The sequence below is a fragment of the Bos indicus x Bos taurus genome, chromosome 8 (assembly GCF_003369695.1).
Source record: "Bos indicus x Bos taurus breed Angus x Brahman F1 hybrid chromosome 8, Bos_hybrid_MaternalHap_v2.0, whole genome shotgun sequence".
Taxonomy (NCBI): domain Eukaryota; kingdom Metazoa; phylum Chordata; class Mammalia; order Artiodactyla; family Bovidae; genus Bos; species Bos indicus x Bos taurus.
The window spans coordinates 76,153,057-76,180,692 of record NC_040083.1 but is presented as its reverse complement, the minus strand read 5'-3'; the positions used below and the strand labels follow the sequence as shown (position 1 = coordinate 76,180,692).

The 27,636-nt window shown below is 40.1% G+C and overlaps 1 protein-coding gene across 1 annotated transcript in view; it reads left to right on the top strand.

Moving 5' to 3' along the window:
• Positions 1-27,636, top strand: part of RASEF (RAS and EF-hand domain containing) — a 95,120-nt gene that overhangs the window by 55,233 nt on the left and 12,251 nt on the right. Inside the window, exons 6-15 of the mRNA XM_027550084.1 lie at positions 1,307-1,422; positions 4,369-4,437; positions 7,383-7,467; positions 8,561-8,649; positions 18,836-19,070; positions 19,396-19,533; positions 19,650-19,797; positions 21,425-21,506; positions 22,955-23,069; positions 26,682-26,801. Of these exons, the coding sequence (XP_027405885.1) occupies positions 1,307-1,422; positions 4,369-4,437; positions 7,383-7,467; positions 8,561-8,649; positions 18,836-19,070; positions 19,396-19,533; positions 19,650-19,797; positions 21,425-21,506; positions 22,955-23,069; positions 26,682-26,801 (1,197 nt within the window). The remainder of the gene's footprint in view (positions 1-1,306; positions 1,423-4,368; positions 4,438-7,382; positions 7,468-8,560; positions 8,650-18,835; positions 19,071-19,395; positions 19,534-19,649; positions 19,798-21,424; positions 21,507-22,954; positions 23,070-26,681; positions 26,802-27,636) is intronic.

The window sequence follows — 27,636 nt, the reverse complement described above, 5'->3', positions numbered from 1 at the left end:
AACTTCTATCTATTCTTTGCAGTACATGGAATTTGTTTTTTCATCTCCTGAAAATATTGGAGAAGTTTTGGAGTCCAGGAGATTTCAATTCTTATTGGATTGATTGCTTTTTAAATTTGCTACTCAAATGTCACCTTGGAATTTCTGACCATTTCAGGTAGCCAATGTATGATTCCTGTGCAGCTAGGAAAATAGATCTGTTTACTTCAGGGCCTCTCTTCTGAAAGACAGTCTGCTTGGAGCTCTCTATGTGAAGCTGGCTGTCAAACGTGGAACCCCAGGTACCATATGCATGAGGCATGGATATGTACAAAGAGAAGGCGTAGCTTTCCTTTGGGGAATCATTCAGTTATTTTTAAATAACTTGTTGCCTTTGGAATCAGCTCTGGCTTTCTGCTCTTCTTTCCTAGAGTAAGAGCAGGTATGGGCTTGAGAGGCAGCATGACTTAATACACAATTTTAATCTCTGTTTTCAGCCCTCTTTCTCACTCTCTGGGCTTCTGCCTGACCAGTTGTCTCTGCTCTGCTCTACAGCAGAACCTTCAACACCCATCATCTGGACCTCATTTTCCCCTTCTTTCTTCCCTTTGTCAGCGCATTGCCATCCAGTTTCCTTTTTCCAGCAATGTTTTTAGATCACTTGGCTGTTGACTGGCCCCTCTTCCATTCTTTTATTCGTTTATTTCCTTTGGTATTTCATGTTAATAGGGTCTCAAAAGGGAAATAAGACTAGTTCATGTGCCCAGTCTACCATATTTAACCAGAAACTTCCAGTGATTTTTTTTTTGTTCTTTCTCTTTTGTTTTTAAGAAAAATATAGAAATTTCCTAACCACACAGGCTTATTTTTAAGTATAAAAGTTAATAATATTAGGTAATAGGATGTATTATGAAAAGTAGCCCATCTACCTGGTAATAGATACTGTCAATTCCACACACTATCAGTAATTCCACAGCTCTCATTAAGTAAAGCAGATGTTTAAATGTTTGGTCTCCATTGTTTTACCAATTACATGTTAAAGAATCATCATGATAAACTCTTACTGTTGTAGTTTGGCACCAAATGGCCAAGTATTTAAAAAAGAAGAACAACAACAACAACAACTTTGAGGATTTAATTTTGACATTTTAAAACTTTATTAAAATTTAAAATTACCTTGAATTGATAATTAGTTCTTTGAACACCAAGGTTTGAAGACAGTGGAGGGGTGAGAGTGACATGTGGGAAAGTTAAACTGTACTTGACTTCATGTCTCCCTGTGGAAGAAACTCTGAGTCTAATGACCTGCACTGTTCCTTTCCTCTAGGAAAATCAGAAAGTTAAGAAAGATCTTTTAGAAGCACAGACAAACATAGCCTTTCTTCAGAGTGAATTAGATTCTTTGAAAAGTGATTATGCTGATCAGAGTCTGAATTCTGAAAGGTATGAAACTTCACATTTTACTTTGTAGTTTGAATGGAATGTTTATTTAGGTAACATCCATGTGAATGAAGCTTAGCTATGTAGTAATAAGGAGTTATTTATTAAGTTTGCTAATATTTTCTTTGCTTTCTAAAGATTTTATGTTTAGTGTCAGATCTAGTGATTCTTATGTTTTTAATTTTTTAAAAAACAAACTGATTCATTAGTTTAATTATTGACTGCTCAGAACAGTGGAGGGCTTAGAAATGCTTGAATTAAATGGGAGCAGAAGAATATACCTAAAGTATCAAGAGGCAGTGCTAACTGAGGTGCTTTGAAGGTAGAAACTCCAGCCCTGCAACATAGGCAAGTCATTTTATTTTTACTATGCTTTAGTTTTGCAATATGGTGTTAATAATATAGGATCTAACACACACATAATAATATAGGATCTAGTACACACAAAGGCATGTAATTATACATAGGGAAGATACACATAGATATTTATATAGGAGTATTGTAAATATGAAAATGCATCTATATGCATGACTATATGCATGTATCCCCTAGTACATGTACACTTGAGAAAAATACCTTGTGTTTTGTTTGTTGTTTCACCAACCTTATTCAGAATTAAGATCCTGTAATGGAAAGCTTCCCCAGGTGGCTCAGTGGTAAAAAAAATCCACCCGCCAATGCAGGAGATCTGAGTTCGGTCCCTGAGTCAGGAAGATCCCCCGAAGTAAGAAATGGCAACCCACTTCAGTATTCTTGCCTGGGAAATTCCATAGATAAGAGGAGCCTGGTGAGCTACAGTCTATGAGGATGCAAGGATCAGACATGACTGAGCATGCCCACGCACAGTGAAAAGCAGTCATACATTTATTAAGTGTTTACTATATACACCCTGAGCTAGATAAGGAGTTATGAGTGTGGAGTACATTTTAAAAAAAGAAAAGATGTGGCCTCTGCTCTTGAGAACTTCAAATTTAGTTGGGAAACTTAAAACCTAAAAGGTTACGGAGTTAAACAGTATAAGAACTCAACAATGTCAGAAACAATACCACCAGCAGTGTCACACGTTGCGTTTATTGCCGTGAGATGGTAGACAAAGTGTTCTTTTAGTTCAGAAAGGTGGAGACTTTATTAAAGAAGAGACACTTGAGTTAGCTTGTCAACAAGTAACACAGGTCCCACTGACAACTGCCTGACACTGTCTTTAGTACTTCATTAGCATTAACTCAGTCACAGTTTCCTATGCAATAGGACCTTTCCTTATCCTCATTTTACAGATGGAAAAAGAATCTCAGAGACATTCCATGTGTGGCAAAACCCAAAGCAGAGGCAAGGACATAAGGAGGGACATGACTAGTTTGGGCAACAGTGGTCAGGCCAGTGGACAGAAAAAGATATTTTGAATGGAAAGGCAAAAGTTTAAAAAATTTTAAAAGTTTTAAAACTAGTTTAAGGCTGTAATGTAAGGTCCCAGAATTTTTGGCTAAGGAACTTAAATTCCTAGAGACAATTGGGACACTTATAGCTTTATCAAGAGTGCAAATGGGCAAGTTAGTTATTAGGGACAAAATTTGACAGCCTGGGGGTCTGGGGAAGATAGTGATGGGGGTTGTCTGCTTAGAAATGGGGCTGGGGTGGGATAGGGGCTGGAGGGAAGTGGCTGATGTTCTGAATGGACATTTTAAGGAGAAGGCCAGGACTGCTTCATAATAAAGCAACAGAGGACTTGCTGAGCATGAGTTTATAGTGAACAGAGAAAGCCTAGTTCTGTGGATCCCTCTGTGGCTTAGGGTGGGGAGGGGAGGGCCAGCAGGACTGGGAGCACAGAGATGAGAAAGGAGTATTAATATAGCTGGGATTGGGCCAGCAGGACTGGGAGCACAGAGATGAGAAAGGAGTATTAATATAGCTGGGATTGGGCCAGCAGGACTGGGAGCACAGAGATGAGAAAGGAGTATTAATATAGCTGGGATTGGGGTTGCGTACGGAGAAGGCGATGGCACCCCACTCCAGTACTCTTGCCTGGAAAATCCTGTGGACGGAGGAGCCCAGTAGGCTGTAGTCCATGGGGTCGCTCAGAGTCGGACAGGACTGAGCTACTTCACTTTCACTTTTCACCTTCATGCATTGGAGAAGGAAATGGCAACCCACTCCAGTGTTCTTGCCTGGAGAATCCCAGGGACAGGGGAGCCTGATGGGCTGCCATCTATGGGGTCGCACAGAGTTGGACACTATTGAAGCGACTTAGCAGCAGCAGCAGCAGGGGTTGTGTAAGGCTTGATGGTACCGCACTCCAGTACTCTTACCTGGAAAATCCCATGGATGGAGGAACCTCGTGGGCTACAGTCCATGGGGTCACGAAGAGTTGGACACGACTAAGAGACTTCACTTTCACTTTTCACTTTCATGCACTGGAGAAGGAAATGGCAACCCACTCCAGTGTTTGCCTGGAGAATCCCAGGGATAGAGGAGCCTGGTAGGCTGCCATCTCTGGGGTCGCACAGAGTTGAACACGACTGAAGCAACTTAGCAGCAATAGCAGTAAGGCTTGGAATGAGCAGAGAAGAGTCAGAGGTGAGAGAGTGAGTTGGGTTGAATGGGTAATGTGAGCGCCTGTGGAGAACAGGCTTAGTAGAAGACCAGGGTTTCAGTCCCGGTAAGGAACAGAGCCAGAGCAGTGGGCTGGGGTGGAGGAGCTGTGGATGCTGCAAAGGGGAATGGAGGAAGCAGAGCCTTGCAGGAGGAAGCAGAGGTGTGGGTATGCTTGTGGCTCACAGGGGAGAAGAGGCTGCTAGTGGGCTGAGGGAATCTGAGCAGGAGCATGGAGAGATAGAAACCATGGTCAAGGACACAGGACTTTGGAAGAGGTGGAAAGGAGTCTGGGAGAGTAGGTACAGGTAAGGCAGGACTGAACACCTAATGCTCATTCAAACATAAAATGTAATTTTACAGGGATCTGGAAATAATCCGAGAATACACAGAAGATCGAAATAGTCTTGAGAGGCAAATTGAAATACTCCAGTAAGTTCTCATATTTCTCATCACACTTAGATTTAACTTACATTTTGTTAGTAAAACATGTGCCACATATAACACGAGTTGCCATATATCAGAGGCTGGGTTCGGAGAGCCACACATGTTCCTTCTTGATATGGTGACTTTAGCACATCAGTTTAGCTTTCTGATGCTGCTCATCCTACATAAACTCCTCCAATCCAGGAACAAGATTAGAATTCTCTAGAAGTCCTCTTAAATCAGGTTGGTATGTCCAGCGCATCTTTATAATAGATTTATTATACTGGAAAGAACAACAGCCCTGACCTCATCAGCTTTCTGTGCAGCTTGGCACACTGAGAGGCCTCAGGCATCCCTCATAGTGCTTGTCACATCAACCAGTCTTACACGATCATTCTCGCTCAGTCTGTTGTGCCTGGTTAGCAGTATGCTTTTCTTCTTTTTTTTAAATCTCTTGGAAATATTGCACCTGCTCTGTCAACTCTGCAACTAAGCTGCAGAATCCATTCTCTGAGGACCTCACTGACAAAACCTCCCTCTTCCCTGACGCCCTTTCTCTCTTTTCTCCCAGGCAATATTTTCTTCTGGTTTTACTTCCCTCAGGTAATGTCAGGTCAGGCTTGATGATTTTTTTCACCATTACAAATGCTTATTAAGCCTCACCTGTGGCACTGATAGAGTTGATATGTTATAAAAATCCTGTTAATTCATTTATTCAGCAGGTTTTCATTTAGCACCTTTTATGGTTCAGGTATACCAGGAGCTGACACTCAGAGAGGCACTCAGCCTCTCTCCTTATGGGCTAGTCTAGGGGAAGAAGATGGAACCTGATCAGTACTTCTAAATATAACGTGCCAAAGGAGAGAGGGGGGCCAAGGGGAGCCATGCATCTTATAAGGGCATTCTCCTATCCAGGAAGGTCCAGAAAGTGTTTCTGGAGGAAGAAACAATTGAATTGAGTTCTGAAGGATGAATAAACCTGAAGCAGGGAAAGAGTAGCTGGTCTCTAAGGCAGAGACTATTTGATTTTAGAGGTTGCTGAGGCTCTGGCTGTTTAAATGGCTTCTGTAAGATATATGGAAAGTAAGTGCCTGAGTTGGGGTTTGAATCCTGAGTCAATATTGGAGCTTTTTTTAAATTAATTTATTTTTTAATTGAAGGATAATTGCTTTACAGAATTTTGTTGTTTCTGTCTAACCTCAACATAAATCAGCCATAAGGTACACATATGTCCCTTTCCTCTTGAACCTCCCTCCCACCTCCCTCCCTATCCCTCCCCTCTAGGTTGCTACAGAACCCTGTTTGAGTTCCCTGAGACATATAGCAAATTCCCATTGGCTATCTGTTTTACATATGGTAATGTAAGTTTCCATGTTACTCTCTCCATACATCTCACCCTCTCCTGCCCTCCCCCCATGTCCATAAGTCTGTTCTCTATGTCTTTCTCCATTGCTGCCCTGTAGATAAATTATCCAGTACCATCTTTCTAGATTCGACATATATGCGTTAGTATATGATATTAACTTTCTGACTTACTTCACACTGTATAATAGGCTCTAGGTTTATCCACCTCATTAGAACTGTTCAAATGTGTTCTTTTTTATGGCTGAGAAATATTCCATTGTGTATATGTACCAAAATTTCTTTATCCATTCATCTGCTGATGGACATCTAGGTTGCTTCCATGTTCTAGCTATTGTAAATAGTGCTACACTGAACAATGGGATACATGTGTCTTTTTCAGTTTTGGTTTCCTCAGGGTATATGCCTAGGAGTGGGCTTGCTGGGTCTTATGGTGGTTTTATTCCTAGTTTTTTAAAGAAATCACCAAACTGTCTTTCATAGTGGCTTTATCAATTTACATTCCCACCAACAGTGCAAGAGGGTTCCCTTTTTTCCACACCCTCTTCAGCATTTGTTGTTTGTAGACTTTTTGATGATGGCCATTCTGACCAGTGTGAGGTGATATCTCATTGTAGTTTTGATTTGCATTTCCCCTAAAATGAGCAGTATTGAGCATCTTTTCACGTGTTTGTTAGCCATCTGTATGTCTTCTTTGGAGAAATGTCTGTTTAGATCTTTTTCCCACTTTTTGATTGGGTTGTTTGTTTTTCTGGTATTGAGTTGTATGAGCTGCTTATATATTTTGGAAATTAATCCTTTGTCAGTTGTTTCCTTTGGGAGAAAATGAGCATTTTCTCTGAGGGTTGTCTTTTCACCTTATTTATAGTTTCCTTTGTTGTGCAAAAGCTTTTAAGTTTAATTAGGTCCCGCTTACTTACTTTTGTTTTATTTCCATTATTCTAGGAAGTGGGTCATAGAGGATCTTGCTTTGATTTATGTCATCAAGTGCTCTACCTATGTTTTCCTCTAAGAGTTTTATAGTTTCTGGTCTTACATTAGGTCTTTAATCCATTTCAAGTTTCTCTTTGTGTATGGTGTAAGGAGGTGTTCTAATTTCATTTTTTTGCATATAGCTGTAACATTGGAGCTTTTAACTGGTTTACTTGTGGCCTGGCAGTATAGCACCAGGCCACAAGTAGGAGGAACCAGGAGAAAGAAGTGTGACAGAACACACCAGATGTATCCCCCAGCATGGAGGGGAGAGAGAGTAAGTGGGGCAAGCTGGCTTCAGGCCTTTAGGGCACAGAAAGGCCTGCACCAAACCTGTCTTAACAGTGGAGCTCCCTGAAGGAGAAGCAGTTTCCACAGCATGACTGACTCACTCCTAAAATGCCTGGAGACCTTTGAAGAGAGTTAACACATTGTTAAATTGCACTTCTAGTAATGAATTAACATCTCAGTTTAGAAGATTTGAAGGGAAGTGGTAGAAAGTTACAAGAGGTAATAGGTCCATGTTCTGAACATCACAGCCTGAAAAGAAAGTGGTGACATTGATCCCACTAATACTTTTCTTATCTGCTTCTTTATTGTATGTATTTACTCTGCAGAACAGCTAACAGGAAACTGCATGACAGTAACGACGGCCTAAGGAGTGCCCTTGAAAACAGCTGCAGCAAGCTCAGCAGAGCCTTGGTAGGCCACAGAATTTTACAACGCAATTTCTTCTTTCTTGTGGTAGAGTATTTTGATCAAAAAATCGTGTCTTAGAACTTATAAGAAAGAGAAAACAATTTCCTATAATAAAAGGAGGCAACATTTTCCCAAATTAAAAAATATGCCACTCCTCTGAATAATGTGTAGATGTTTGCCAACTCTTTGTTCAATGTTCCAGAAAACCAGAGAAAGATATAAAAGATGTGGCCTGGATCCTGGAAAAGTTTGTAGTATGGTAAGGACTTAAGGGGGCTTCCCAGGCAGGAGACAAAAGAGACATGGGTTCCATCACTGGGTCAGGAAGATTCCGTGGAGGAGGAAATGGCAACCCACTCCAGTATTCTTGCCTAGAGAATCCCATAGACAGAGAAGCCTGGTGGGCTACAGTCCATGGGGCTGCAAAGAGTTGGACACGACTGAAGCAACTTTGCACGCACGCAAGGAATTAAGATGTGCACAGATACCACTAATATAAAAAGTAAGATGTCTCATGGAGGTACAAATAACTATTTCCCTGTAGAGAGAAGAGGGAGAGTGCTTCTGGCCAAGGAGTTTATTTAGACTCTTGGTTGTTCTTTGTGGTTATGAGATCACCAGAGTGGAAACCTTGGGCTTTTAAACCCTCCTACAGAAACAGACTAAGGCCCATTTAGAATTTTGAGGACCTTTTCCCAACCAGAAAGCCAGAAAGCCTCTTCCCTGACTTTTGGAGGTCAGCTTCAAGGTTGGGGTTCCAGTGCCACAGCTTTGGGTGTGGATGAGTCAGTCACTAAGTCAAATGATGATTTGAGAAGAGACTAATCCAAAGCTGGTACTGCAAGGTCCTGGCAAATCTGGGAGCCAGGATGCCCCTTGAGGGCTTATATGGCATGGTTTGGACTTCAGATGAAGAGAGAGAGTCCTTTGGGCATTTGTTGCACTTTTTCCCTTGATATCTGTGCTTACATTTTCTCATATAGGATACCAAACTCTCAACTACATTAGTAAATTAGTGTACTACAGGTTTTTAAAATGTATAGAAAATGTTTAAATGGAATGACAAAATATTACTTCTGTATTTTATGTATTACAGCGCATAAATAATATCTCACCAGGGAATACAGTTTCTAGAAGCAGTCCTAAATTTAATCTTCATTCTCCTCAACCTCTGGGCTATGACAGGTATGTTAACACCTTTTTAACTTTTTGTTTGAATTCTGGATCAAAGTTAAAAGGAAAGTACATTTCCTTAGAGGTAAATTAAAAGCATACATTTGGGGCACTAATTTTTATTTTCTACTCTCTGTGAATTTCTGAAACATGAAACACATAAAGATTAAAGTGTTTTAGAATGTTTCAGAGAGGCCAAAGTGATTTCTTTAAGATGTTATCATGACTTGGTTTTATGTATGCTCACCCTTACTTCATCCCTATTATGTCTTATTTCTTAGAAGTGCCCTTTGTAAGAGGTGTTTCAGGAAAGCCAGTGGAACTACGATATGGGATGTTGTGGTGTATGATGTTAAGATTCTTGGAACAATCTGTAAATGTTTAGCGGCTCAGTATATATTATGCAAGCTATGTTCAAGGAAAGGGAAACTTTCAAAACAAATAGAAATGTAGAGAGTAGATGTTTATGAGTTAATGTACAAAAGGAGTCACAGAGGCTTTCCAGAAGTGAGAATTTAGCTCTGTTTTTAATCAAATGAAGTGAAATATTGGCCCTGCTATTACTTGAGATCTAGCAATGAAAACTAAAAGGTTATATTTGTGTATACATGTGTGTACATATATAATAAATATCCTACATACAAATGAGTTCCATTCCAAGAGCACATTCACAAGTCTAGTTTGTTCATAAGTCTAACAAAGTTTGCCTAGGTACCCAACTAATACAACCTGCTCTATAATACTGTATTGTAATAGGTTTATAATATTTTCACATAAATAATACATAAAAAGTAAACTCAAAAAATAAAGCGAACATTTTTAATCTTACAGTCCAGTACCTTGGAAAGTACAGTAGTAAGTACAGCAGCTGGCATACAGGGGCTGGCTGTGAGTGAACAGGTAAGAAGAGTTACTGAATGGAGATAGGAGAGGAGGTGGGAGATGGTAGAGCTGAAGGATTGTCAGCAATAGGAGATGGAGGGCAATTTCACTCATGCCTTACGTTGATGAATGCATGTTCACATCTTTGAAAGTTCACAACTTGAAGGTTCCTATGTAGGAGATTTACCACACGTGTCCAGTGTTGCTACTTAGAAGGCTCATTTTGTAGTGTATCAAGTTTGATGGTAGAAGTGAGTGCATAAACTGTAGATCTCTGGCCCTCCACTTCTGATGCCACTTTCATATTTTATGTTCCTTCCCTTTTCATTTGAGAACTTTTGGGCTAAAGAATAATGCACCTAATATCTTGGCAACAGCAAAATGGCCAGATAGCTTTTCCAGAAGGTCTATTTTCAAAGGTTATTGGTGATCACTTTTAATAAAATTTTATCCAAATATCAGAATTTTTTCACTGATTTGTGAAGTAAAACAATTTAATGGTATCTCTAGGCATCTGGCTTTTCTGTTTTTGAGAAGTAGATACTACTTTTTAAAATATATGGGTGTGATGCTATTTTTCTTTACTGACGCTTAAGGTCAGTTCTAAGCAAATAAGGGAAAAGCTAGATTACTGAAAATTATTTCAGAAATTTCACCATGATTCATTTTTGAAAATAGTGGGCACCATGAATAAGGCTGGTAGTACTAAACAAAGAGCTCCTTAGCAATATGACTAAGGGACAAAGTCATCATATCCCATTGTCTCCAAGTGACAGGAATATAGCACTTCTGTGCTCATAACCTGGAACAGTCACTAGAGGGCCACCATGATCCAGACTGATGTTCCTTTAGGGGGGAGTTACAGTTTGATATAGGAAGTTAATATTTTATTTTCTTTTTGATGCTAATGTAAAACTTATTAGTCATCAGATCACAAGAGAAAAGAAAAGAAGAAGAAAGGGAAAAAATACCTACAAAACAAGACCAAATTAATGTTTAAATGACAATAAGATTGTTTTTGTTTGTTTGTTTAGTTAGTCCCAGCTCTTTTGCAACCCCATGCTCTGTAGCCTGCCAGGCTCCATCATCCATGGGATTTCTGAGGCAAGAATACTGGAATGGCATGCCATTTCCTTCTCCAGGGGATCTTTCTGACTCAGGAATCGAACCCGTGTCTCCTGCTTGGCAGGAGGATTCTTCACATTGATAATTACTTTATTGACCAGAGACATATTTATATGTCTTTTGTTACCCAAACATTACTGACAAGAGACATTTCGACGTTCACTTACATAACAAATCCCCAGCCATAGACATTAGTTTCTGCTAAAATCACCCCATCAACAATGTAAATGGACTAAATACTTCAACCAAAAGACATAGAGTGACTGGATATAAAAACAAGACCCATATATGTGTAGCCTACAAGAGACTCCCTTCAGATCTAGAGACACACACAGATTGAATGTGAAGGGATGGGAAAAGGATTTCCATACATATGAAAATCCAAAGAAAGCTGGAATAGCAATACTTATATGAGACAAAATAGACTTTAAAATAAAGACTGTTATAAGATGAAACAGAGAAGGCAATGGCACCCCACTCCAGTACTCTTGCCTGGAAAATCCAAGGACGGAGGAGCCTGGTGGGCTGCAGTCCATGGGGTCGCTAAGAGTTGGACACGACTGAGCGACTTCACTTTCACTTTCCACTTTCATGCATTGGAGAAGGAAATGGCAACCTACTCCAGTGTTCTTGCCTGGAGAATCCCAGGGATGGGGGAGCCTGGTGGGCTGCCGTCTATGGGGTCACACAGAGTCGGACACGACTGAAGTGACTTAGCATAGCATAAGATGAAAAAGGATACTACTAATGATCAAGGAATGAATCCCTTGGATTCAGTTCATTCAAGGGATGAATTCTTGGATTCAAGAAGATATAACAATTGTAAGTATATCTAAACCCAACATCAGTTCAGTTCAGTTCAGTCGCTCAGTCGTGTCCGACTCTTTGCAACCCCATGAATCGCAGCACGCCAGGCCTCCCTGTCCATCACCAATTCCCGGAGTTCACCCAGACTCATGTCCATCGAGTCATTGATGCCATCCAGCCATCTCATCCTCTGTCGTCCCCTTCTCCTCCTGCCCCCAATCCCTCCCAGCATCAGAGTCTTTTCCAATGAGTCAATTCTTCGCATGAGGTGGCCAACGTACTGGAGTTTCAGCTTTAGCATCCTTCCTTCCAAAGAAATCCCAGGGCTGATCTCCTTCAGAATGGACTGGTTGGATCTCCTTGCAGTCCAAGGGACTCTCAAGAGTCTTCTCCAACACCACAGTTCAAAAGCATCAATTCTTCAGCGCTCAACCTTCTTCACACTCCAACTCTCACATCTGTACATGACCACTGGAAAAACCATAGCCTTGACTAGATGGACCTTTGTTGGCAAAGTAATGTCTCTGCTTTTCAATATGCTATCTAGGTTGGTCATAACTTTCCTTCTAAGGAGTAAGCATCTTTTAATTTCATGGCTGCAGTCACCATCTGCAGTGATTTTGGAGCCCAAAAAAATAAAGTCTGACACTGTTTCCACTGTTTCCCCATCTATTTCCCATGAAGTGATGGGACTGGATGCCATGATTTTCGTTTTCTGAATGTTGAGCTTTAAGCCAACTTTTTCACTCTCCACTTTCACTTTCATCAAGAGGCTTTTTAGTTCCTCTTCACTTTCTGCCATAACCCAACATAGAAGCACCTAAGTATATAAGCAAATATTAATGGACAAAAAAGGAAAAATCAACAGTAACCCAATAGTAGTGGGGGAGACTTTAACTCGAATCAATGAACAGATCATTCAGATAGAAAATCAATAGGGAAACATAGGCCTTAAATGACACATTAGACCAGATGGACTTAATTGATATAGAGAGAACATTCCATCCAAAATTAGCAGAATACACATTCTTTCAAGTGTACATGGCACATTTGCCAGGATAGACTACATGATGGGCCACAAAAACAAGCCTCAGTAAATTTAAGAAAACTGAAATCATATCAAACATCTTTCTAACCACAACACAATGAGATGAAATCAACTACAAGAAAAAACTGTAAAGAAACACAAACACATGGGAGACTAAGCAATATGCTATGAAAGAACCAGTGGATCACTGAGAAAGTCAAAGAGGACATTAAAAAATACCAAGAGGTCAATGAAAACTAAAAATAATGATCCAAACCTATGGGACACAGCTAAAGCAGTTCTACGAGGAAAGTTTATACAATATAAGCTTACCTCAGGAAACAAAAATCACAAATAAACAACCTACCCTTACACCTAAAGCAATGAGAAAGAACAGACAAAACCCAAAGTTAGTAGAAGGAAAGAAATCATAAAGATCAGAAATAAATAAAATAGAAACTAAAAGATATAGAAAAGATCAATGATACTAAAAGCTGATTCTTTGAAAAGATAAAATTGATAAACCTTTAGCCAGATTCATCAAAAAAAAAAAGAGAGAGGGTCCAAATCAATAAAGTCAGAAATGAAAAAAGAAAAGTTACAGCCAACACCACAGAAATACAAAGGATTATAAGAGACTACTACAAACAACTATATGCCAATAATGTGAACAACCTAAAAGAAATGGACAAATTCTTAGAAAGGTACAGTCTCCCAAGAATGAACTAGGGAGAAATAGAAAATATGAACAGAACAATTACCAGTAATGAAATTGAATTAGTAATCTTAAAACTCCCAACAAACAAAAGTCCAGGACCAGATAGCTTCAGAGGTGAATTCTGCCAAACATTTAGAGAAGAGTTAGCAATTATCTTTCTAAAATTAGTCCAAAAAATTGCAGAGGAGGGAATACTTCCAAACTGATCCTCTGAGACCCCCATCACCCTGATACCAAGACCAGACAAAGGTATCACTAAAAAAGAAAATTATAGGCCAATATCACTGATACATGTAGATGCAAAAAAATCTTCAACAAAATATTAGCAAACCAAATCCAACAATACATCATGATCATACATGATTATACATCATGATCAAGTAGAATTTGTCCTAGGGATGCAAGGATTTTTCTGTTTCAATGTGATATACCACATTAACAAGTTGAAGAATGAAAACGATATGATCATCTCAATAGATGAAGAAAAAGCCTTTGACAAAATTCAGCATCCATTTATGATTTGAAAAACTTTCCAAAAAGTGGGCATAGAGGAAACATACCTCAAAATAATAAAGGCCATATATGATGGACCCATAGCTAATACTATACTCAACATGAAAAACTGAAAGCATTCCTCTAAAATCGGGAACAAAGCAAGGATGCCCACTCTTGCCACTTTTATTCAGCATGATTTTGGGAGTCCTATCCATAACACTCAGAGAATAGAAAGAAACAAACGGAATTCAAATTGAAAAGGAAGAAGTGAAATTCACTGTTTGCAGATGACATGAAACTATACATAGAAAATCCTGAAGATGCTACCGGAAAACTGTTAGGTTCATCAATGAATTTGGTAAAGTTCCAGGATACAAAATTAATTTGTATATTAATTTAATTAATGTAATTTTTATATTGCAAATTTATAATATAATAATATATACAAATTTGTATATTTGTCATTTATATATTAATTTTATATCAATTTAACAGAAACCTGTTGCATTTTTATACACTAACACCAAACTATCAGAAATTGAGATATTTTCATTACCATCTCATCAAAAAGAATAAGAATACCTAGAAATAAACCTACATAAGGAAGTAAAAGACTTGTCTAGGAAAACTATAATACAGGGATCCCCAACCCCAGTCTCTAGCCTGTTAGGAACCAGGCTGCACAAAAGGAGGTGAGTGGCAGGGGAGCAAGTGAAGCTTCATCTGTATTTATAGCCACTCCCCATCGCTCACATTACTGCCTGAGCTCTGCCTCCTGTCAGGTCAGCAGCGGCATTAGATTCTCATAGGAGTGTGAACCCTAACCCTAAAGTCAAGGCAAAAATATCCTGAGGTTGCCACAAAATAGAAATAAAGTGCACAATAAATGTAATGTGCTTGAATCATCCTTAAACCATATCTCCCACCCTGGTCCATGGGAAAATTGCCTTCCAATGAAACCAGTCCCTGGTACCAAAAGACTGGGGACTACTGCTATAAGACACCAATGAAGGAAATTGAGGATGACACAAATAGGTGGAAACATATACTGTGTTCCTGGATTAGAAGAATTAATTTTGTTAAAATGACCAGTGCAATCTACAGTCAATGCAATCCCTAACAGTGTAATCCTTAACAAAATACCAAAGGCACTTTTCACAGAACTAGAAAAAAAATTTTTTAATTTGTGTGGAAACACAGGGCACCCTGAATAGCCAACATCATCTTGAAAACAAATATCAGAGCTGGAGGAATCATACTCACAGACTTCAGACTATGCTACAAAGCTACAGTCATCAAAACAGACACATATATAGATCAGTGGAATAAGATAGAGAATCCAAAAATAAATCCGTGCACTTACTGTCAATAAATATATTACAAGGAGGCAAGAATATCCAATGAAGAAAACACAGTATCTTCAGTAGCTGTCCTGGGAAAACCAGATAGCTTTTATGTAAAAGAATGAAATTAGAACATTCTCTAACACTATATACAAAAATAAACTCAAAATGGATTAAAGACCTACGTGTAAGATCAGGTACCATAAAACTCATAGAGGAAAATGTAAGCAGAACACTCTGATATAAATCATAGAATAGTTTTTGTATCTGTCTCCTAAAACAAAGGAAATAAAAGCAAAAACAAACAAATGGGACCTAATTAAACTTACAAGCTATTACACAGCAAAGAAAACTATCAGAAAATCAAAGACAACCCACTCAATGCCAGAAAATATTTGGAAATGATATAATCGATAAGGAGTTAATATCTAATATACATAAACAACTCATACAACTTAATCAAAAAAGCAAACAACTGAATTAAAAAATTGGCAGAAGAACTGAATAGACATTTTTCTAAAGAGGATGCCAGTGGCCAATAGGCATATGAGAAGATGCTCAACATCACTAATTATCAGGTAAATTCAAATCAAAACCACAATAAGATATTACCTCACACCTGTCAGAATGGGTATCATCAAAAAGAACACAAATAATAAATGATATGACCCAGCAATTCCACGTCTGGGTATGTATCTGAAAAAAAAAAAAAAAATTCTAAAAGATACATACAGCCCAGTGTTCATAGTAGCATTACAATAGCCACAATATGTAAGCAACCTAAGTGTCCATCAGCAGATGAATGGATTAAAAGGGTGTAGTGTGTATATCAGAGAAGGCAATGGCACCCCACTCCAGTATTCTTGCCTGGAATATCCCATGGACGGAGGAGCCTGGTAGGCTGCAGTCCATGGGGTCGCTAAGAGTTGGACATGACTGAGTGACTTCACTTTCACTTTTCTCTTTCATGCATTGGAAAAGGAAATGGCAACCCACTCCAGTGTTCTTGCCTGGAGAATCCCAGGGACGGGGGAGCCTGGTAGGCTGCCGTCTCTGGGGTCGTACAGAGTCGGACACGACTGAAGTGACTTAGCAGTAGCAGTAGTGTGTATATATACAGTGAAATACAACTCATCCATTTAAAAAAAGGATTGAAATTTTTTGCCATTTGCAGCAACGTGGATAGACTTGGAGGACGTTATGCTAAGTGAAATAAATCAGACAGAGAAAGACAAATACTGTATGATTTCTCTTATATGTGGAATCTAAAAAAAATGCAACAAACTAGTGAATATAACTGGAGAAGGCACTGTCGACCCACTCCAGTACTCTTGCCTGGAAAATCCCGTGGAGGAGCCTGGTAGGCTGCAGTCCATGGGGTCGCTAAGAGTCGGACACGACTAAGCAACTTCCTTTCACTTTCCACTTTCATGCATTGGAGAAGGAAACGGCAGCCCACTCCAGTGTTCTTGCCTGGAGAATCCCAGGGACAGGGGAGCCTGGTGGGCTGCCGTCTATGGGGTCGCACAGAGTCGGACACGACTGACGTGACTTCTGACGTGACTTGGCAGCAGCAGCAGTGAATATAACAAAAAAGTAGGCTTACAGATATCGAGAACCAACCAATAGCTACTAGAGGGGAGAGGAGGAAGGAGCAATATAGGGATAAGGTAGTAAAAGGTACAAACTATTAGACATAAAAAAGCTATAAGGATATATTATACAACAGGGAATATAACCAATATATTATAATAACTATAAATGGAGTATATAACCTTGAGAAATTGTGAATCACTATATTCTGTGCCTATAATTTATATAATAGTGTACATCAACTATACTTCAATTAAAATTTTTTAATCAAAAGCATCTTGTAAATTTAATTTTATTTATTGCTTTTGCATCCTTATTGGATTTTAATTTGTATATTTGTTTTAGTTTTGTGTTTTTTCTAAGAACTCTAAAATATATAATAACTTGTGTTATATTTTTTTATATTTAATTGTAGTGAAAATATTCTTCAGGCAGAAAGACTAGTTTACTTTTGAAAGGGTATGTATATAAGTTGAGTTTGAGAAAGTCTGCTGCTGCTGCTGCTGCTAAGTCGCTTCAGTCGTGTCCAACTCTGTGCGACCCCATAGACAGCAGCCCACCAGGCTCCCCCATCCCTGGGATTCTCAAGGCAAGAACACTGGAGTGGGTTGCCATTTCCTTCTCCAGTGCATGAAAGTGAAAAGTGAAAGTGAAGTCGCTCACTCGTGACTGACTCGTAGCAACCCATGGACTGTAGCCTACCAGGCTCCTCTGTCCATGGGATTTTCCAGGCAAGAGTACTGGAGTGGGGTGCCACTGCCTTCTCCGGAGAAAGTCTGATCTATACCTATATTTTTAATTTAGATTCTGTATGAAGGTGTCTTTTCAATCAGGATTTTTTTCTCTGTCATTCCTAATCAGAAATACAAATAGGTTAAAAAAATGTTCTGACTAATCATAACATGGAGCTGATTTTTATATATATTTTATATCTTTCATTATATTATAATGAAATGGTTTCTTTAGGTTCCTTACAGCTTGACCTAAAATCAGTGTCAGAAGGAGAGTTTCATAAAAGATGAGACAAATTAAAAAAATGTACACACATTTAGCTAAGCAGATTGAGATATTGTGTGAAATTCCTGTCCCAGGAGAAAGACTTTATAATTGAGCAACATATTTACAGAAAGTTAGGTGATTAAATTACCTTTTTAGTTAATTTTAAACATTTGCTAATGATACCAAAATATTTTTGACTTCTCAGGTTTATATGGCATATATTTCTGTAAAGATTACCCTTTCTTGTCTAAGAATATTCATTTGAGAATATTTCTCATATCTGGAGATCTATGTTTCCTTCCCATTTCCTCTTTCTGATGATATCATATCAAATGGCTAGTATGGTTCCCAATGTGTAGTAGGGACTAAATAAGTTGTTTTCTTTCAATATAAACTTAGATACTTATGGGAATCAAATGGAAAAGCAAAATAAACTGAGAAAATATACATTTATAAAATATTGGCATTTCCCAAGTGGAAAGACCCATCGAAGTCAGGATTTCTAGTTTTTCTCTGGGGCACCTTCTTAGGAAACGCCCTCCCCGCCCCCGCCCCCCCCCCATCACGTCAACACTTCGTGGCAGAAACCTCGTCTCATATGCCAAACCAGTCCAGGTCATACACGTCTAACTGCCTGTCAGTTTTCACTATGTCGATTAGAGATGTGACTCCCGGAAAAGTTTATCACTTGGCCCTTAGGGTCAACTCTTCCAAGTATTTGAGGAGAGAAGAAACAATTACAACTTCAGCCAAGTGCACTGAATCATTTCTCAGACCGTTGGGTTTTAAGTCTCAAGTCACAATAGAGATATTATCCAGAAATGAACACACTGTTCAGAATATGGTCCGATCATATTAGAATAAAAATGTTCCCATGTTCTGTATACGTTTTTGTTAACACAACTTGAGATTGCATTTACATTCTGGACATTCTGATTCTTTTTGTATAAGGAAGGTGATTTTTTTTAAATGACTTCCTTAATTAAATGTTTGACTTGACTTAAATGTCTTTATCTTAATCGATTGTTGCATAGAATGAACTGTTTCTTTGAGTTTTTTATTTCCCCTGATGCTTAATCCTGGACTACATTACAGCTCTTGGTAAGAACAAAAATATTGGTCTTGATTGCATTGCTCTCTGATTCCATTGCTGTGTCATCTTGAGAATCACTAGCCCTCAGGTATAGCAGTCCTCTCCTTTATTACCAGATCATCCCGCTCTTCCTACATGGATGAGGACTGTGACTCGCTGGCCCTCTGTGATCCCATGCAGAGGATGAACTGTGATGTTGACAGCCTGCCTGAGAGCTGCTTCGATAGTGGCTTGTCTACCCTTCGGGATTCCAATGAATATGACTCGGAGGTGGAGTACAAGCACCAGAGGGGATTCCAGAGGTCGCACGGCATGCAAGAGAGCTTTGGGGGTGATGCTTCGGACACGGACGTAAGCCCTGAAGTCACTGCTTCAAGTCCTAGGCCTGCTCTCCTTTCTTCCACAGAAATACATATCCCACCCTGTTTGAGCTTTATCTGTCACAGGCATTGTTTTAAAGGTTATACATGTGAAACATAGTTGGGAGAACATTTTTCTCTACCAAGTTAGGGAAAAAGGAAAATAGATTTCCTTTTGTGGCCACTCTGTTCCCTAACAGCACTGACTGTTGATTCAGCAGCATATTTTTCTTCTTTTTATTTCACAATGTACATGTGTAATGAAAGACTTTCTTTGTTTTTTAATGACCGACTTTAAAAAAAAAAAAAAAATACAGGTTCCTGATATAAGGGATGAAGAGACATATGGCTCAGAAGGTGTGGCTTCCATCCTGGACTGGAAGCCCCCGGGATCTGCTAGTGAAGGCAGTATCATTAGTTCCTCAAGAAAGCCCATCTCTGCACTTTCACCACAGGTATGTGGTTTCAGAGACACTTCTCTTCATGAACACTCTTCATTTTCATGTCATATAACTTACTAAGAAGAAAGCGGGCACTGCCTTTGTCATCCACTGTGGCTTCCTTCCCCTAGACAGACATGGTGGATGAAAGCCATAAATCTTCCAGCTCACAGAAGGCTTACAAGATTGTGCTGGCCGGGGACGCTGCAGTGGGGAAGTCGAGTTTCCTCATGAGACTTTGCAAGAATGAATTTCGAGGAAACACAAGTGCTACCCTGGGTACGGTTCTTTTTCAGAGGATAACGGGAAAATGACCTTCTTTAGGTTGATTCTATTTTCTTTAGGTATTATATTCACAGACCCATAGGTCTCTCTCTTTTCCCTCTGTATAATACATATGTACATGTGTATGTCAATGCTCACGTGTCCTTCGCTATAGAATAATCCTCTGCTTTGGCCAAGGCCTAAATTTCGGAAAGGAAGACTAACAAGGGACTGAGGTATCTGCTAACAAGGGACTAAGGTATCTGCTTACCCAGTGAGATCAACCAAACCGAGTTTAATGCCAGAGATGACGGATTCATTTATTCAGCAAGCATTTCTGGAGTCCTACTGTGAGCCACGTACTGTTACAGGCACTGTATCCGATTCTTTGAGACTCCATGAACTGCAGCTGCCAGGCTCCTCTATTCATGGGGACTCTCCAGGAAAGAGAATCCTGGAGTGGGTTGCCATGCCCTCCTCCAAGGGATCTTCCCAACCCAGGTCTCCTGCATTGCAGCCAGATTCGTCACCGACTGAGCCACCAGTGAAGCCCTACAGGCACCACAGATACACAGTAAACAAAGTTAGCTAGATCCCAGCCCACAAAGAGGGAAATGGATGAGAAACACATTTTAAAAAACAAGGTTTGGGAGAAGTGCCTTTTGGCACAGGATGCCCAGGGAAAGCCTTTCTGATCAGGAGTCACTTGATGTTGATAAAGTGATCTTACCGATGGCCAGTTTGTCATCATGGTCAGAATTATAGACAAGTGTATGTTCCCTCCCCTCCCTCACAATGGAACACATGAATAATACCTCTCAGAACAAGGAAAAGTAGTTTCCTCATTTCCACATTTGCATAATAATCAGTAAAAGAAGATATGCAAATTATCATATATTATTATTCTTTATCTGGGCTTCCCTGGTGGCTCAGACGGTAAAGCGTCTGTCTGCAATGCAGGAGATCCAGGTTTGATCCTTGGGTTGGGAAGATCCCCTGGAGAAGGAAATGGCAGCCCACTCCAGTATTCTTGCCTGGAAAATCCCATGGACGGTGGAGCCTGGTAGGCTACCGTCCATGGGGTCGCAAAGAACTCTTATTTTGATAACCAGAAACCCTAAAACAGATTGGTTACCCTCTTCACAATGGATGTCTTTGTAAATTTATGGTACTGTTATAACCCTTCAAGATAACAAAGCTGAAAGTTCACTTCAAGTCATAAAAAGCCTAAAATATTTGGTTCAGTTGCTAGAGCACCTGGCATATATACACACCATATACATGTACTTATATACATATGCATACACACATGGATATACCTGCATATATACATAGGCATATTTGTGTGCATGCACACACATAAAACTGAGTCCATCTAATTACGTGAACACAGAACATAGATTTTCCTTTTGTCCACAGATTAAATCCTTCCCCAAGCCAGCCGATCTCCAAGCCAGATTACAAGTGTGATCTGGCTTATAATTACTATGTGAAGGTCACTCTCATTGATGGCCAGGTTCTTTCCTCTGTCTCGCTGAACTTCACCTTATTGGCTTTGTCTCATCTAAAGAGGGCTTGAAAAGTAAAATCCAAGGGAATTATTTACATCGTGTTCTCCATGTTCTCTTATATTCTTTTTCAGGAGTTGATTTTCAAATGAAAATGCTGATCGTAGATGGAGAACGGACAGTACTGCAGCTGTGGGATACAGCGGGCCAGGAGAGGCAAGTGCTTTCCCAGTGCTTTGAATTCTGCTGGGGTTTGCATGGACAGGCCTTGTAGGACGTTTGGTATCTTTTGTGCTCATGATAATATAGTTCTGATATAGTGTTAGAATTTTAAGAATGCTCACTTTTTTCCACATCCTTTCCTTCTTCACTCTTCCGTCATCAGTCATGTGAGTCCTTCTAAGCTCCCTTTGAACTGGTGACCCATTGGGAAAAGAGAGTGCCCTTTCCTAGTGAGAGAATGTTGGTGAGGCAGCACTCCTGAAAGTGGCAACACTGTGAGCAGCTGGGGAGCTGGGGCTCCAGAGAAGATGGAGAAGAAGACCTGTTAGCTCTTCTGTTCAAGGGCAGAGAGACAAACTAAACAGCAGAGCTGCATATGGCGACAGACAGTTCCCTCCCTTTCTGTCATTGCTGATGGACAGAAGTGTGAAGCATAGGTCTTAATCTTATCTAACTCTTTGGGAACAGACTGAATCTGGTTGTGCAGCAAAAATTTTGGGGGTACCTGCCAGCCTCTGTAATGGGGCGCCACTTAGGGTATTCAGATTCAACAGTGAATAGACACACACAAATACCTGCTCACACAGAGCTCATATTTTCCAGCAGCATTTTAAAAATGTGTGGTTGACAGGCCCCTATTTAAGATCTTGCAGAATATTATACTTGGTTGAGTTAGGACATATAGATTGAGGTGTGCTCTTCCCCTGGGAAGCCCCCACACCCCATGTGTGTACCTGTGGTGTTCCACGTGGTTGGGTCTTCTTCCAACCACCCACAGTATTCCCTCCCCACCACCCAAAAAATAATTTTGCTTGGATGTGCCTCTTCTTCCATATTTCTCTGTGTCCCACACCTGGGTTCCAGTAGCTTGTTGCTGAGGCCGACAGTTTTAGAAGTTATGCTCTCAACCTTGTCCTGACTATGCCCTGGGCTTTGTAGACTTCCTTGAGATTGTTTGGTGGAAAAAATGATTGACTTTTTTAAATCACTAGCGCAGATTCTTCTGTTACCTTTCACTAGGTCATTCTAGTCCTCTGGGATGACTCTTTCACAGAAATACGTTGCCATTAGATTCTTCTCAATTGGGCTTGGTTTTTCTTTTTAATATTTTTATTTATTTATTTGCTGCATCGGGTTTTAGTTGTGTCATGCAGGATCTTCCATTGCAGCACACAGACACTCTAGTTGTGGCACAAGGGGTTAGCAGTTTTGCTTAGGCTTAGTTACGCTGAGGCATGTGGGATCTTAGTTCCCTGACTAGGGACCGAACCTGCGCCCCCTACATTGCAAAGCAGATTCTTAACCACTGGACCACCAGGGAAGTCCCAAGGCTTGCTTTAAAGATGAAGGGGGTGGGGGAAGTGAGCATAAAAGAGATGAAGAATGAGGCAACACCAAACTGACTGACTGATTAGAACTGTTACCTTCATGCTTTTTTCCAGATTCAGAAGCATTGCCAAGTCTTACTTCAGAAGAGCAGATGGTGTTTTGCTGCTGTATGATGTTACGTGTGAGAAAAGCTTTCTTAATGTACGAGAATGGGTAGATATGATTGAGGTAAGAAATCAAAACAGACAACAAAAAAATTACACGGGAGAGTTATAGGCTGGATCTCAGGAAATGCTGTTTCTCCTTTGTAAAAATGAACTCAGAAACCATTGATCTAGGATCTCAGAAAGAACCTAGATCCACTGATCTAGGCTCTCAGAAAGAACCTGTGGGAGGCAGGGTTCCTAATGGTACTTGGCAGCACTGGTCTCCTCCTCAGTAGCGGGCCAGTTCCCACAGAACCAAGGACACTAACAAAGTGAGCTTCTGAGTGGTGGTGGGAGAGGGGGAAGTCCTGGGTTTTAATATGATCAGAACCCGATTGGCAGCAAGTAAAAATCCAGACAACCCAAGGAAAATCAGTTCTCACAAACAAGAGGGTGATGGAGCTGGGTGTGTAGTGTGACTGGAGGTGTAATAGGGGCTTCCACGTGTGCTAGATGTATAGGTGAAAGCACACCAACACGTGTGCTAGAAGTATAGGTGAAATACCATCACCACCTGGCACCACCCGGTCCAAATTCCATAGGAACTGTGTTCTCTGTCTTCTTCTGATAGAGATTTGGGTCTTTACATACCCAAAGTACTACTAACATACTAATTGGTATTTTAAACATGTGTGCTTACTATCTATGCTTTCTTTTGCTCAAATGAGATGGTGTCTTTCATCTGAGGAGCTTTCATATCCTTTGTTTCATGGTCAATAATTTTTTAGAGTAGGAAACTATTTTGACCACAGTTAATGTGCTGCCAACATTATTAATCACCGTAAAACTACAGTTCAAGCCATGATTCAGCATAGTCTCTTGGGGGAAGAGAAAAAAACCTAGTGGCTAATATAATTTTTCAAGTATGTCTATGATCTATCATTTTTAACAGGCATTAAGTGCAGTGGTGGCTGAACAGAGAACTGATTGCTGTCTGAATTGCTGATTGCTGCTGCTCAAGTCAGCCTCTAGATTCTTTAGTTGGGCCTGTTTCATACCCTGTAAAATACCAAAATGTTCTCTTTCTAACTAAAGATGTAAGAAATGACTGACTGAAAAATGGCAATAAGACTCAATGATAAATATGCATTTTGCTCAACTGAAAAATCATGACTGAAAATTATATATACATCAAAAGCATGTTGACATTTATGTAGTATTTTTATTTCACAAAATTTTCTCCATGTTATATTCACCTCTGTAACATATCTGAGAAAGGAAGTAAATGTAATGTTGCTCTCACTTTTTATGAGAAACATGAGTCATAGAAAGTACATGACACTGGCTTTTAGTCATTTAGAGGTTGGAGTGGAAGGGAGAATTAGACCTCCTGATTCAACACAGGTTGTTCTTTTGATGAAGCTCCAGAATGAGCAGCAGGTTAAGAGAAACTCCTGCAATATCAAGAAAGGATCTCCAAGGTAGGTAGTACCTAGAGGAGAGGCATCTACTCAAGGGAACAGAGGAAGCTCTGGGGAGACCAACGAGAGAAGAATGGATAATCCCAACTAACTCACACACAGATATTTAGGATCTATAGCAAATCTGTTTATTGTTGAAACTTTTGGACTTGATCTCCCTTTTAAGACTTTGGATTATACTCAAGACAAGGAGGCACAAAAGGCAGGGTCAGCCATAGGGTTGGAAAAAGCCCTGTGTGACGTTACGGCCTATACCAGGTGCCCTACTGCCATAATTTGCTAGATAAGTAAGCACGTACTTGTGGCAAGTGATTCATTTAGCTATTGGTGTTATCTTTCATAGGGTCGGAAAAGGGAGAAAACTGTATTCAAGATGAAATATTGAATTTGTTACTGGAGAAAAAATGAGACGTCACTTGGCATTTGCTTTTGACTTATCTCAGTGAGTCTTCACCATGGCTCACCTTGTCTCATTTGGGGAAATTCTGTTGGGACAGTTTATATGGCCACTATAATATGGGTCAAAACTAACAGTGAGATAGTTCAGATGCATGAAAGGATTGGGAAGCAGTGGAGTGTCAGTGCTGAATGGACCCTCTGAATTAATAATTAATATATTTCACTTGAAAACCACTGGGTTATAAAATCTTAAAATTACGGCCATATACCTGTCATGAATAATTTGTTGATTGGATATGTGGGTAAAAGTTGAATGGAGACACTTGAGACATGAGATCTCTTTTCGACTTTTACACATTCAAAAATATTTTGGGCATCCCAGTTTTGTGCAGGTATTGGCAGTATATCCATTTAAAAAAACAAACAAAAACAAAAGGCCCTACCCTTTGGAGCTTGTATTCTAGTTAGGGAGATGTAAAAGGCAACCAACATAGGTAAATAAAATGAATGACAGGAAGTGCTAGATGTAGAAACAAAACGAGGCCAGGATAAACGGCCTATGGGGAGGCAGCGTGCTGCAGGTAGTGCAGTCAGGCCGGTCGGACCAGGAGGTCATACTTGAGTCAAGACTTGAATGTGCCATTACTTACCCATGTGGCTTTGAGGAGTCTTGGCTGACTTAAGTGAATATTTGATTAATGGCTTCCATATGATCCTGAGCAGTTCCCCACAGAATGCAATTACTCAACACATTAATGGGTGGGGTCTAGTCTGGGGGAGGGCTTTTCATTTCCTTCTCCCCTTGGCTTTTACTTCATTCTGATGCATTCCGTTGGAGGAGAATGGTGAAGTATAATTTTAGTTTCAAGGCTCATTTTTGATGCTGTATCAGGTGTGGCACCAAAGTGGGTGAGCACCCGGCTGTGTTTAGGCACCGCAAAGGGTCATTTCCCCACGTGTCAGTCACCACTGCTGCTTCGCTTGTTTAGGAGCCAAAAGGCTGTTTTTCTAGTCACGTAGTCTTCTATTCTCATCATAGCCTGCTGAGGGGGGCTTACTGACCCCTTCATTTCACAGACAGGGAAATGGAGTCAGAAACAGGAAGAGATTTGCTGGATTTCACTCAGTCACAGCCGGTGAGCAGCCAGGTGGTGGGAGAGGTGGAGTCTCAAACTCACTTCTGCCTCTCACATCTTCCAGTCAGTCAGCCAGCTCCTCTGTGAAGGCTGCGACAGTGTGCACATGCTAATTGGGGAGCATTATCCTGAGAAACTGGTACTTTGAATGATTGCTCATCGACTCCTCACAAGAAATATGTTGATCTTTAGGGCCTTTGTATTTTGCTTCTGTTGTGAGCCAGATAGCGGTGAGTGTGGAACTTTCAGACTCCTTTTTTGTCCCCTCATAGCTGAGGGAATATTTGTGTGTTTTGTACCTGGGATAATGAAGCCGGCTTGTTATCACCTCTGTTTGGAGTGAAAATTATAGCAAATTATGTGAGCACTACAGCTAAATGTAACTCTAGGTCATGCATCTTGAGTTTGTATCGATTTCTGTAGTGGCAAGGATGATGGAGTCATTTGGACCTTGGCCCTCACCCTTACAACATCTTATTTAACCTCTCTGAATTTCAGTGTTCTGGTCTGGAAATGGGGAAAAGTTTGTGTCCTTTTAGAGATACTTTGAAGTTTAAAGATATTGTCTGTACACCATGTGGTATACAAGGGGCATTCAGAAACGGCAGCTGTTGTCATCATCCTCATAACTTGTCCAGTGTTTCATGTATGCACCATTTTTTCTTTTCTTCATGGTAGGATGCAGCCCATGAGAGCATTCCTATCATGTTGGTAGGAAACAAGGCTGATCTTCGTGACACTGCTGAAGCAGAGGGACAAAAATGTGTCCCAGGGTACTTTGGAGAAAAACTGGCCATGGTAAGAGTAAGAGTGGGTCCAAACTAGAAGGGGTCTTTCACTTTTCTCTATGTGTGCTACCTCCACTCTGTGTGATGGGTTTTCTGTCCTTACACAGACAGAATTCCCAGTGCCCCCTATCCACCCCATGAATGTAAATAATTAACAACAAGAATTAAATCCCTTGTGGGGGTAAAACAATCATGTGATCATTTTCCCCACTGAGTATCAGTGACAAAGAGGAGGCAAAATTCTCCTGTCTTCTTCCTCACTCTTCCCCAGTTCCTGGAACCCTCCTCTAGTCCTGGGATCCAGGTAAAGGAATAAGAATGGGTGTCCTGTTTTGAAAAGTTGACTTTGGTTCCAGAGGGTCACTGTGCCAAGGAGCAGCGGATGATGCAGGGTGTTAACTGGGTGACAGGGTGAAGAGAATTGGTAGACATGTTCTTTTTTCTAAGATTTGTACTCAGTTGGAATAGTATAAAATTATTCTTGGTTACGCACTTGTATAAGGAATGGGCCTCATTTTTGTTCAGATTACTATTGTGGGCAGTGCTTATTCTCTCATCATTGTCATTATGTCAGAATCTTCGTGACCTTCTTATGATTTGTTTTACCCAAACAAGGAATCAGATGGCCCTTGGGTCAAATAAGTTCTTACCGTAACAGTCTCATTTGACATAGCTACATTGTTGTCTATCATCATCAATGAAAAGACTGCTCTATAACACAAACAAGTGAACTTTAAAAAGAAGTTTCAATTTCCCTATTTTAAGTTGGAATTGTTTCTTATTTTAAATGTTATAACTGTGAGCCAAATATGATAAACATTAAAACTAGGCAATGAAATACAGAC